The following is a 14,123-nucleotide window of genomic DNA, read 5'->3' as shown; positions in this document are numbered from 1 at the left end:
CTTTCTTGAACTAACTATGAAAAGAAACTACCTCAGGTTGGGTTGCCTCCCAACAAGCGCTCTTTTATTGTCACTAGCTTGACATCCTCTGTGTTTGTTCAGTTCAGATACTGAACTTCCTTTTCCTTGTCCCATTGTCCTCCTCAATAAGGCTTTGCTCTATGTCCATTTGCTATGAAGTGGTTCTGTGTGGCTTCATCTAGCAGCTCAAGACTTCCATAAGGAAAGACTTTTGTTACTAGATACGGACTTGTCCATTTGGACTTGAGCTTTCCAGGGAAGATCTTGAGCCTTGAGTTATACAGGAGCACTTGCTGTCCTGGCTTGAACTCTTTCTTTGAGATCTTCTTGTCATGCCACCTCTTAGCTCTCTCCTTGTATATCTTAGCATTCTCATAAGCTTCTAGTCTAAACTCATCTAACTCATTTAATTGTAGCAGCCGCTTTTCTCCTGCTGCTTGAGAATCGAGGTTGAGGAGTTTAGTGGCCCAAAGAGCTTTATGTTCAAGCTCCACAGGGAGGTGACAAGATTTTCCATATAGTAGCTAAAATGGGGACTTTCCAATGGGAGTTTTGAAAGCTGTCCTGTATGCCCAGAGTGCATCTTCTAACTTCCTGGCCCAATCTTTCCTTGTGCTTCCCACTGTTTTTTCTAAAATTCTCTTCAACTCTCTGTTTGCTAATTCAGCCTGGCCATTAGTCTGAGGATGGTATGGTGTGGCTACTTTATGGATTACTCCATATTTGTGGAGGAGTTCCTCCATTTGTTTGTTGCAGAAGTGACTACCACCATCACTGACAAGACCCTTGGGCACTCCATATCTAGTGAAGATATGCTTCTTAAGGAATTGAAGGACAATTTGCGCATCACAAGTGGTTGTGGCTATGGCTTCCACCCATTTTGAGACATATTCTACTGCTACCAAGATGTATCTGAAAGAATAAGAAGGGGGAAAAGGTCCCATGAAATCAATGCCCCATAGGTCAAATAGCTCAACTTCCAGGATGAAATTATGAGGCATCTCATTCCTTTTTGTCAATCCTCCAGCTCTTTGGCATTCATTGCATTGGTGAACAAACTCTCTGGCATCCTTGAAGATAGTTGGCCAATAGAAACCGCTTTGTAACACCTTTGCAGCTGTTCTCTCTGGTCCAAAATGTCCACCATATGCTGAACCATGACAATGCCACAATATGTCCCTCATTTCATTTTCATGGACATATCTCCTAATCATTCCATCAGAGCACCTTTTGAATAAAAATGGTTCATCCCACAAGAACTTCCTCGCTTCATTGAGTAGCTTCTTCACTTATTGCTTAGAACATTCTTGAGGTATCTTCCTTCCCACTTTGTAATTTGCTATGTCAGCAAACCAGGGTATTTGTTGAACTTGAAACAGGTGCTCATCAGGGAAGTTCTCGTTTACTTGTTGTGGTCTATTTTGACATGCTTCTTGTGGTACTCTTGATAAATGATCCGCCACTTGATTTTCGCTTCCCTTCCTATCTCTTACTTCAATATCAAACTCTTGAAGTAGCAGCACCCACCTAATAAGCCTTGGCTTTGAATCCTGTTTAGACATTAAATACTTGAGAGCAGCATGGTCAGTGTACACTATAACTTTGGAGCCAATCAAGTATTGTCTAAACTTATCAAATGCATAAACAATTGCCAAAAGTTCTTTCTCAGTGGTTGTATAGTTTTTCTATGTTTCATTTAACACGTTGCTGGCATAATATATGACATGGTGCAGCTTGTCTTTCTTTTGTCCCAGCACAGCACCAATAGCAAGGTCACTTGCATCACACATAAGTTCAAAAGGTAAGTTCCAATCAGGGGGTGTGATGATTGGTGCTGTGATGAGTTTTCTTTTTAAGGTTTCAAAGGCATGCTTACAGTTGTCATCAAAGATAAAAGGGTTGTCAATCACTAGCAAATTGCTCAATGGTTTTGCTATTTTTGAGAAATCTTTGATGAACCTTCTGTAGAAACCAGCATGCCCAATAAAACTCCTTACTGCTTTCACATCAACGGGTATATGAAGTTTTTCAATAATTTCTATTTTTGCTTTATCAACTTCTATACCTTTGCATGACACCTTATGCCCAAGAACTATCCCTTCAGGAACCATGAAATGGCATTTTTCCCAGTTTAAGATCAAGTTAGTTTTTTGGCATCTTTTCAAAACAAGAGTTAAATGATGCAAACAAGTGTTAAATGAATTTCCAAAGACAGAAAAATCATCCATGAATACTTCCAAAAATTTTTCAACCATATCTGAGAAAATGGAAAGCATTCACCTCTGAAATGTGGCTGGGGCGTTGCACAGCCCAAAGGGCATCCTCCTGTATGCGAAAACTCCAAATGGACATGTGAAGGCAGTTTTCTCTTGATCTTTAGGGTCCACCACGATTTGATTGTAACCAGAATACCCATCTAAGAAACAATAATAGGCATGGCCAGTTAATCGTTCCAGCATCTGATCAATAAATGGGAGAGGGAAATGGTCTTTCCTTGTGGCATCATTCAATCTTCTATAGTCTATGCACATCCTCCACCCAGTCACTGTTCTAGTAGGGATCAACTCATTCTTCTCATTGGTGATGACCGTCATTCCTCCCTTTTTCGGTACAACTTGAACCGGGCTCACCCATGAGCTATCAGAGATTGGGAAAATTATTCCAGCATTCCACAACTTCATGACTTCCTTTTGAACTACCTCCTTCATGGTTGGGTTGAGCCTTCTTTGGGGTTGGACCACAGGCTTTGATTCTTCTTCCAGCAAAATTTTATGCATACAAATGGCTGGGCTAATACCTTTGATATCGTCAATTGTCCACCCCAAGGCTGCTTTGTGAGCTTTCAATACTTCAATCAGCTTTGTTTCTTCTTCCATATTCAAGGAGGAGTTAATGATCACTGGTAGGGTCTCTTCTTCTCCCAGGAACACATATTTGAGGTGAGGAGGAAGAGGTTTCAATTCCTGTTTTGGCTTCTCTTTCTCCTTGTCTTCACTAGAGATTTCTACCACCTCTTCTTCCTGTTGCTCATGACAAATGGCTTCTAACATTTCCTCCACTAGACTTTCTATCATGTCCACCTTCATGTAATTTTCTTGTTCAGGACGGTGTTGTATTGATTTGAAGACATTGATGACCATTTGCTCATTATGTACTCTAAAAATCATCTCTCCCTTCTCTACATCAATAATGGCTCTGGCTGTGGCTAAAAATGGCCTTCCCAAGATGATTGAGTTGTTTCCTTCTTCCTCTATATCCAGAATCACGAAATCTGCTGGGAAGATAAACTCTCCAACCTTCACTAACAGGTTTTTCACAATGCCATTGGGTGTCTTGATTGATCTGTCAGCCATCACTAAAGACATCCTAGTAGGTTTGAGTTCCTCTATGGCAAGCTTTCTCATCATTGATAATGGCATCAGATTGATGCTAGCACCAAGGTCACAGAGAGCTTTGTCTAAGGTCATTTTGCCTATGGTACATGAAACTACAAAGCTCCCTGGATCTTTAAGCTTTGGTGGGATAACTCCTTGAATCACAGCACTACATTCTTCAGTGAGAAGTATTGTTTCCTTCTCTTGCCAGCTCCTCTTCTTGTTGATGAGTTCTTTTAAGAACTTTGCATACAGGGGCATTTGCTCAAGTGCTTCAGCTAAGGGAATATTGATTTCCAACTTCTTGAAGATTTTGAGAAATTTTGGGAAGTGTTGGTTCTTAATCTCCTTGTTGAACCTTTGAGGATATGGCAAGGGTGGAGTGAAGTTCATTCTCTGCCTTTGGTCCTTAGTTGGCTCTTCAATTACTTCCTTTCCCTTTCTTGATTTTTGTGGCTGATCTTCTTTTTCTTGAGCTTGATTCTGAGTTTGCTTGCTTGCTGTCTCCTCTTTGTCATTGACTTTCTCCAGGTTGTTTCTTATCACTTTCCTTTGGCTTCTTGGTTGCTTCTTCATTTTTCACCAGGACTTTTTCACTCCTTAGTTGTATTGCCTTGCACTCCTCTTTTGGGTTAGGAATGGCGTTACTTGGTAGTGAGCTTGATGGCCTTTCACTGGTGATTTGCTTGGAGAGTTGTCCAATTTGCCTTTCCATATTTTTCATGGAGGCTTCCTGGTTCCTCAATGTCATCTCTTGATTTTTCATCATCTTTTCCATTAAGAGCTCCAAGTTGTTAATCCTCTGAGAGTCTTGTGAGATTGGTTGATTGTGGAGTGTTGAGGGTTGAGGGTAGGTGTTTTGACTTGGGGCTTGATTATTGGATGGGTAATGGTTGGAGTTGGGGTAGATGTTTTGGGGTTTTCTGTAAGGGTTTTGGTTAGTTTGCTGCTGGTTGTGGTTTTGGTTGTTTCTTGAAGTGTTTTGATTTGAGTTTCTTTGCCATAGTTGTTGATTCTGGTTGTGATTGTCTCCCCACCTAAGGTTTGGGTGGTTCTTCCAAGAAGGGTTGTAAGTATCACCATAGACTTCATTTGGCCCAGAATTTTGGTTGTGCATGTACTGGACTTGTTCTTGCTGTTGCTCTTCTTGAGTTTCTTCATTTTGCCCCCATGTGGATGATGGTTGGCTTGTGTTAACTGCTGCAACTTGGAGGCTATCAATCCTCTTGGCCATTTGTTCAAATTGTTGTTGAATTTGCTGCTGCATCATTTTGTTTTGAGCCAAGATTGAGTCCACTCCTTCCAACTCCATCACTCCTTTCCTTTGTGATGGTTGGAAGCACCATTGGGAGCACCACCTTTAAGAAAGCCCTATGCGATCTGGGGGCAATCATAAATTCAATCCCCTTGTCTGTGATGAAAAAGCTACAAATCCAAGAAGCATAACCCACACAGATAGCATTACAAATGGCAGACAAATCTATCAAGCCTGCATACGGATTAGTGGAGAATATCTTGGTCAAAGTAGGTAAGTTCTTCCTCCCAGCAGATTTTGTGATTCTTGACACAGGGGAGGATGAGAATGCCTCTATAATTCTAGGAAGGCCATTCTTAGCTACAGGAAGAGCTCCAATTGATGTGGAAGAAGGTGAATTAGTGCTTAGAGTGCATAATGAGCAACTGATCTTTCATGTCTTCAAAGATATACATTCAGCAGGTGAAGAAGAGAGGTGCATGTAGACTGAGCTTATTGATCCAAACCTTCAAGAATCCCCTGATGATACACAGCAGAAATTGCAGCTTAAACCTCCTTTAGTAACAACCAATAAAATCCCTCCTGACATTAAACCTAAGTTTGGTGTCGGGAATGCATCATCCACCAAGGAGGAGGTCCCCAAAAAGAAGAAAGTACCCAGGGGATGGAGAAACAAAAAGATCCCTACTGAAGGTTTCTCCCCAGGAATGAAAGTGGTGTTGACTAGCAATCCAGTGTGGATTTATACAGTAAACAGAATCCTCTCTCTGGAGTATATTGAGCTAATTTATGGAGACACAGGAAAGAAGTTCAAAGTAAGGGGTGAAGAGTTGAGGCCCTTATGATCCTCCTCCTTAGAGGAGCTGACCGTCAAGCTAGTGACGGTAAAGAAGCGCTTGTCGGGAGGCAACCCGATAATTTCATATCCTTAGTTATTTTATGTTGCATTGATTTTATTATTTATTAGATTTTTGTTGATTTTTTACTGTTTTTCTTTTGTTTTACGTGTGTTTGATCATCAAGAATTTTTTTTAAGACAGGAACCAGACACTTAGAAAAATTTTTCACGAAATGGAGAAGGCTGATTCTGCCAACTCCATGCTGAACTTGGGATTTTCCAAGTTCAGCGTGGAGTGTGCGTGCATATTGGGTGTTTGCCTCTGCCAAGCCCACACTGAACTTGGAATTTTCCAAGTTCAGCGTGGCATACGATGTCACTAGCGTGCAAGGAGCCACCATCCACGCTGAACTTAGAATATCTCAAGTTCAGCGTAGGATGAGCATATCAATTAGGAGTCTCTTTAGAATGGTCCACGCTGAACTTGGCTCTACATGAGAAAAAAAAATTTTGGGTCCACGCCGAACTTGGGCTGCACCAAGTTCAGCGTGGAGAGCGGACTACCAACGCATACATCACGGCACCGAACGCCCTCTCCTCCAAGTTCAGTGCCAAATCCACACAAAATCTTCACAAATCACCAACCCAATCACCTGCATCTAGTCCCCACCCCCCTTATATAACATATATATTATACCCATTCCCTCCCCCCTTATATTTCATACATATATATTTATCCATCTACGTCCCCCGCCCCCCCCCCCCCCCCCACCCTTTACCTATATATATAAATAAATATATAAATAAATAAAATAAATAAATAAATACTTATATATATATAAAAAAATAAAACAAAAAAATAACAAAATATATATACTCGCACGTCGACTGCTCTTATATATATATATATATATGCAGAATAAAGGTAATTATGTAGAACTGAACACTGATAAAAATAACATAGAACTAATAATAAAAATGAAAGATCATACCATGGTGGGTTGTCTCCCACCTAGCACTTTTCTTTAACGTCCTTAAGTTGGACGGTCCACAAGCTCAGTCTTCCTCTATTGCTGGATCCGCCAAGAGGAAGATTTTCAGCTCCTTGTTGTTCTTCATCTTCTCACCATAGTATAGCTTCAAGCGGTGGCCATTGACCTTATGGATTTTGGACCTTGAAGGGTGACTCAGGTGGAAGACTCCATATGGCTCTACCTTCTCCACTCTATAGTGTCCTTCCCACCTTGATCTCAGCTTGCCTAGCATGAGCCTCAACCTTGAGTTATAAAGGAGAACTAACTCCCCAGGTCTGAACTCTCTTCTCTTGATATTCTTGTCATGCACAGCCCTCACCCTCTCTTTGTATAGCCTGGAGTTCTCATATGCTTCAAGTCGAAGCCACTCCAATTCCTGTAGCTGCAGCTTCCTTTCAGCCCCCGCTCTCTCGAATCCCATGTTGCATTCCCGTACTACCCAGAAAGCTTTGTGCTCCACCTCTACTAGGAGGTGACAATCCTTTCTATAAACTAGGCAGAAGGGACTCATTCTGATTGGTGTCTTGTACGCTGTTCGATAAGCCCAAAGCGCGTCTGCCAGCCTGGTACTCCAATCTTTTCTATGAGACTTGACAATCTTCTCCAATATGCGCTTTATCTCTCTGTTAGACACCTCGGCTTGCCCATTGATCTAGGGATGGTAAGCCGTCGCCACCTTGTGAACAATGCCATGTTTCTTCAGTAGACCTGTCAATCTCCTATTACAGAAATGAGTGCCTTGATCACTCACGATTGCTCGTGGTGATTCAAAGCAACAGATAATATTATTTCGAACAAAGGAGACAACAATGTTAGCATCATCAGTACGGGTAGGAATTGTAACGACCCAACTTCCAGAACGTCATGATCGTACCGAAAGTAAGGCGTTACCAACCTACTTTCCTTTATTAACTATTCTCTATTGAGCCTTTAGTTCGATATCGCGATTTAGTTTTATAGAAAATTCCAGAAAATTTTGTTTTTGTTTATTAAAAACATATATCAAGATCACCAGATGATAATAATCACATAATTATTAAGAATAATATCTGTCATACAAAAGATTTCAAAAATAAAACTTAGATACAAATCTTATCCCTCAGTACAAAATAAAAATCTTAAGCAATAGGGGCGAGGGAACTCTATGAAAGCAAATTAACTCACACTTAACTCATAAACAAATTCTATAATCGCCCCAGCTTCACACTGTGTCTTTGAACCTGTGTCACTGAAAGGGTGGAAAATTTTGGGGTGAGAACAAACCACACGTTCTCAGTAGGGAATGGGAATGCCGTAAAAGTAATGATTAACATGCAAATAATTAACTCCAGTTTCCAATGTAGTTTTCTTTATCAAACCTTTTCAAAATTTCTTAAGACTTACTTGAAACCGTTTAAATCCCTTTCTTTAAATCATATTACTTAAATAAAGTCTCAACCGCATTAGCAATTCTTCAGCTACAAATAACATTCCTCAACCATCACAATAACTAAGTAAATCAGCAACATAAATAATATACTCAAACCTCACTTCACAAATACCATTCCTCAATACTTCACTAAGTTCAAAGCATCAACAAAAATATCTAATCAAACACACAAGCAAGTCACCAAGACAAGCAGCACAATCACAAAGAAACAAGATAAGCAACACGATTAAATGCATATGCACAAACAATATGATGCATGTCTGTCCTAAGCAGGCCATGAGCTCACGTGTCGGTTGGCTGCCCGCAATTCCGACATTTACCCGGTCACGAGTAATCTCGATTTTCCGGATACGATTTTCCGTTCCTAAATAAATGCACATATAATAATAGCTGCTCATCTGAGACAGCCTCTGCTTATTGCAGGAAAATATATATATACTCTGCTCTGCTCTGGGAAAGCGAAAAATAGCTGTAGGTAACTTTGTTTCCCTACAGAAGCTCTTGGTTGCATTAAGCAACTAATATATATTAAATATAGCTCTGGGTTGCATCAAGCAACTAATATATATAAATATAGCTCTGGGTTGCATCAAGCAACTAATATATATATAAATATCTTTTTATTATATTACTCTTCTCTTTATATCTCTTTACTCTGTTCTGGTTTCTCTTTTCTCTGTATCTCTTTACTCTGCTCTGGTTACTCTGTTCTCTGTATCTCTTTACTTTTCTCTTTATCTCTTTCCTTTATATCTATGTTACTCTTCTTCTCTTTATCTCTTTACTCTACTCTGATTACTCTGTTCTTTATATTTCTCTATTCTGCTCTGATTTCTCTGCTTAACGTATATATTTAAGGCTTATGTAAATTTCGGAATGAATAGTTAGCCTGTCCCAAGTATAGGTTCATTAAGTCTATACTGAAACAGTTTAACTTTTCATGTTATACCTAACCCTAGTCGCAACTCAAGAACTAACTATGTTGCCCTAGTTCGTTCACTAATCTCTGTCTATTTTTCTGTCATTAAAACTTTACAGAATTTTCTTTGGTAAATCGAACTCAAAATATTATAATTCCTTTCTTAACTAAATAAAACTCAAGTAATATAATTTTCCAAATTCAAAGCTTCTAAAATAACTTTTCAAATGAAACCTCAGATTTTCATAAAATTTCGGCAGCACCTCCCCTAAAACTCGGACTTAGCCACCCTTACGAGTTCCCTCTTTCTCAACATCTCATCGAACCTTTCTCAACAATTATCACAATAAATCAATCAGAAATTTAACAATCCGCAATAGTTAATAATTCAGCCATAATCCGCAACTTCCACATACTCCATCTACCCAACTTCAATTTGATCAATTCATAAATTATTTTAACCAAAGGATTAACAATTTTGCACTTTCCAAACACCCAAAACACATTATCACCTAACTTAACCAGAATCTTAGCAATATTGACATCAAAACACATAGTATGTATTATTTACATAATTCTAATTCTCTTATAATACGTTCACCCAAAAATTCTGCTCCATATAATTCCCAATTATCACAAGTTATCCTTATACTTTTAGAGTTACTGTTCTTATCTTTAAATTCAGATTTCATAAGATAAATTTAATAATCAAGCTTCAATCTATTAACAGTTCTCAAACTTAATTCTAATTAATCATGAACCAACATTAACAACTACCAAAACCAGTTCCAACCAGTCGCAAGTCAATTTTACAGCCATTCCAATACATCAAATAACTAAAAACAACAACAAGCACTTACTCTCCATAACCAGAATACAGCCACACAACTCAACTAATTCAGTATAATCACATAGAATCAGAACTTTTCAACAATCTCATCAAAATCAGAAAACACCAATATCAATTACAGCTTCAAACTAAAGCAAATCTCATCAATTAATTACTCACGACAACGAAACTAGTCAACATCACAGCCATAACCCAAACTCAATTCACATTCGTATCCAACTTCAATCATAACTCAGAATAATCACCACAACTAACTCTTCTCAAATACATTTCGTTCAATGATTAACTCTTCATATCTTAATTTAATAAGTAAACTTAAATAAATCACTAATCGCAGCCACAGTTCAACCAATTCCAATCTGTCACAAATCCATTTTACAGCCATCCCAATATATTAAATTTCTAATTCAATATCAAACAATCACTACAAGAAAAATATTCATTCAGCCACACTTTTTTTAAGCTACATTTGAAAAGCGTAGCCTATTCATAGAATAGGCTACGCTTTTCTCCGTGTTGCCTTTTTATAAGAGAAAAGGATACACAAATGCGGCATCGTTTAAAAAGCGTAGCCTTAGGTATTATAGAAATCACTTATAAAGCATAGCCGTAGGTTGATATCTATAGGTTCGCTTTTCGTATCAAAGGAGACGCTTTTAAAGAGTAGCCTATTTATTAAGTTTTGGGTGCATTTTAAAAATGATGCCTAATGTATCTAGAGCAAAAAACTTAACCCTTAGTAAATTTTTTTCCTCTTTTTCCTGAAAGCAAACTGATGACACTTAGTAAAATTTTTGTCCATTCCCTCCAAATCTCACTCACCTCCAAAGCACCTTCATCCACTTTCGTAAACCCTCGTCGCCCCCCATTCCCTCCAAAGTCACCATCGCGAAGTAGAAACCCTTCCTGCCTCCAAAGCTCACCTTCGCCACGCACCCTTTCACACACACACACCCAGATTCAGAATGAGGGAACCAGAGGGAGGAGAAGAGGAAGACAGAGATGAGAGCGCGAGTGAGAGACCAGAGAGTGAGAGGGGGTCACCGCTGCAGCCGCCGCCATCACCATCGTGGAGGAGGGAGTCTGGAGGAGAGAGAGAAAGATGATTCGCAGACTAGATGGAGAGAGAGGACGAAGACGCGACGCGAGAGAGGAGGTTGTTCCGCCGTGCACTGTCGTCGCTCCTGAGGTCAATTGAAGCCGCCGCCGCTGCTAGGGCTTGCCGTGCTCCTGTCCTCACTTTCGGCTTCTACGATTACTTCCTGTTCATACTCCCAACCCTCTCCCTCTCCAACTTTCATTTCATTCTCATTTCAATTTCAATTTCAAAGTCTCTTCAGGTGTTTCATCGGTGCCATTTTCGACGCCAAGGGTACGGATGCAATTCTCTCTTTTGAAAAGTTCTGCTGCAATCTCCCCAGACCTCTTCTTCAGGTTCCGGTTTCTATTTGGATTAGTTTTCTCAATTCGATTTTGATCCATCTGCTAATTAATTGGGTTGATTAATACCAGATAATATATCTCGCCATAATCAGTTCAACATATTATTTCATTGTAAAATCGTGTTTAACAGATCATATATAATTAATGTGAATGAAGAACACTAGGTTGAGTTGAATTGAATTGAATCATGGTTAAGAGCATGTTAGCTGGTTTGGAATCATTTGCTTTTGCTAACTTTGCCAATCCACTATGCTTTCTTTACTCTCTTGATTTATTACACTGATCTAATGTTCTCAATGTTCTGTAGATTCTATGAAATTTAGCATGAGTAGTTTTTGTGATTTATCCAAAATTGTAAAGTTGAGTAAAGAGTGAAAATTATAACTCTTACCATTGGTATCCATGATTCCATCATCAATGAGCTCTTGCATATTTTCTTGCAAGATAACTTTGCAGCCATGTTGTGCTAATTTATGAGACAAGTGCATTAGAGGGTTCACATGCCCTTGTGCTGGAATGGAATAACTGGAACATGTTTGAGCTTCATCATTTCTGGTGTTTTTGATTCTGAGGTTTAGCATTACTCTTTCTTTTAGTTGCATTGTAGCTACTGATTTAAGCTATGTATCTACCTTATTTTAATTTAATTTTTTTGCACAAGACAGCTATAAAAAATGCTTGATTACAAGTAAAGCAAGTGGATTCCTTAGTGCCAAATAGAGTTGGAGTTTTGGTTCCAATTTTAGAGTTGTCTTCAGGGATTATTGAGTAACTTTTTAACTTTGAATTTGCTAGTATATTTCTTATAGGAAGAGCATCTTTGGAAATTGGGAAGGGTATATTAAATTATGACTAAAAGGAAACCTTTTTACTAGTATACTTTGTGGCAGGATTTATTGTAATTTTGAATCTCTCAATGATTTTTATTGTTGCTTTATGATGTGGAGGCTGCTGTGAGTTAAGAGATTGGAGTCATTCTCAGGTTTGATTTGTATTTATTTAATTTTCTATAGCGAATGTGATTTCATTTCAAGTAGGTTCTTCTCTATGTGGATGAGAAGAAAATAGCAACTTGTTTTCCCAATGATTGTTATGGTATTTAATTAAATTGATATAATCTACAATGCAGTTTTTTGTACCTTTGACTATTGTATCAACATGTAGATAACCTCTCTACTAAATCTATTGCTCAGATATTCAGAAAAAAGAAGCCCAAGAAATAATTACTAAGGGAGGAATCTGTTGCTCAGATAGCCTCTCTACTGAATATGTTGCTCAGATAACCTCTCTTTATGAAGTTTCATGCATTGGAGGAATCATTGCATTTTTTCCTCCTTTTCTGCAAATTTTCTAATAAAACATAATGTGACATTTTCATGAAAATGAGATATAAATTCAAAATATGTATGATGAAGTTCTATGAAGGGTTAATGCAGATAATTAACTGAAGTGCTGAAGCCAATTTATATCCTGGTGCAATAACTTCGACAGTTAAGTGCTGAAGATTGGGTAGATATATTCTAATATTTTCTTTGATTAGATTCTTTGCTTCTCACTAAGGACATTATTTTGTGTTATCAGCTTCAAATTACAGAGGCAGTTGGATACTTACTTTCTCCTTGCTCACATGTGCTCTGTCAAGCTTAAAGAATGGATGCTTGTTCAGTACTCTACTTCAATTTCTGTTGTGCTGTCTGACTCAACTAGCGCAAGCTTAATGGATCTTGTGTTTGTCGGTTTTCTTCCTTCTCTGTTTTCTTTTTTTTGTCCTTTTCATTTTCTCGTTGAGGAAGAACTTGATTTTTCAAAGAGTGAAGGATCTTTAGCTGGTAGCATTAACATTCTTTCCCCTGCTGGTTGCTGCATTGGATTGCTATTCTTTTTGCTTTTCCTCCAAATCTGACCCCGGTTTGTTCTAAACCTATGCTCTGTATTTATTTCTATTACATGTATTGTTAAATTGCCTTGTTTAAACAACCATTAGAGTTCCTCGAGTTGAATCCTCTTGCTTTAATTTCTATTCTGGTGGATGGAGATTTTGTTCTTGCTGAATCCTTAGCCATTATTATGGTTGGTCCTCCAACTCATGATTTTAATTTCCCTGTTTCTCTTATATATTCTTATTTATATTCAATTATTCATGTTCTCTATGTATGCAGTATTTGGACGATAAGTATCCTCAATACCCTTTGCTACCTCATGACGTTCCCAAAAGAGCACTCAATTTTCAGGTACACCTGCTGCATAATCTTAAGCTCTAGTCCTTTTTGTTACTCGGCTTTCTAATCATCTTATCCACTCTCCACAGGTTGCACATATTGTTTTGCAGAATAACGTCATTGAGAAAAAAGGTTGGCCCTCATGAAAAACTTCCTTGGGCACAAAGTGTCATTAGAAAGGGCTTCACAGGTGACACTTCACTGAATACCATTAAGATATATTCTGGTTTGTTACTTCCAAACCAATTATTCATTTGAGTGATTTTTTTTCTTGCCTTAATTAAATGTTGCATATTTTTCATTATTTTCAGCACTTGAAAAGCTACTGAAAGATCATGCAAGGAGATATGCCACTGGAGATGAAATTTTTCTGGTACTTGCAATTCATATGACAATGCTCAGTTACTATTATTATACCATGTGTGTTTGTATGCGTATTTTTATACTTAAATTTAGCTGCAGCACTTTATGCATCTTTGGGGGACTATGCATATGACTGGTTATGGGAATCAATTCCTTTTTGTGATGATAACAACTATTATTATAATATTTTTGTACTTAAATTTATACAGCACTTAAATTTTTATACAAGCATGTTTACTCATCTTAATTGGATGTGGCAACCCTTTTTAATGAACAACTATTATTATAATATTAGTATTCCTTTGAAAGCATGTCTTTGGAATGTGAACTTGGATTTTTACCTTAGCAACTTGTAAGGGATCTTTCTAAGTATAATAA

General features: G+C 38.2%; 1 protein-coding gene across 1 annotated transcript; it reads left to right on the top strand.

The window, feature by feature from the left end:
* The first annotated feature begins 10,685 nt into the window (after positions 1-10,685).
* LOC148571085 (uncharacterized) lies at positions 10,686-11,226 on the top strand. Its single transcript, XM_088508415.1, is given in 2 exon segments — positions 10,686-10,984; positions 11,061-11,226. Coding segments are annotated over 2 exon segments (465 nt in total).
* The last annotated feature ends 2,897 nt before the right edge of the window (positions 11,227-14,123 follow it).

The sequence above is a fragment of the Arachis ipaensis genome, chromosome B3 (assembly GCF_059453495.1).
Source record: "Arachis ipaensis isolate K30076 ecotype BB chromosome B3, ASM5945349v1, whole genome shotgun sequence".
Lineage (NCBI taxonomy): Eukaryota > Viridiplantae > Streptophyta > Magnoliopsida > Fabales > Fabaceae > Arachis > Arachis ipaensis.
Note: the sequence above shows the minus strand (reverse complement) of the source record. Positions and strands in the feature narration are given on the sequence as shown.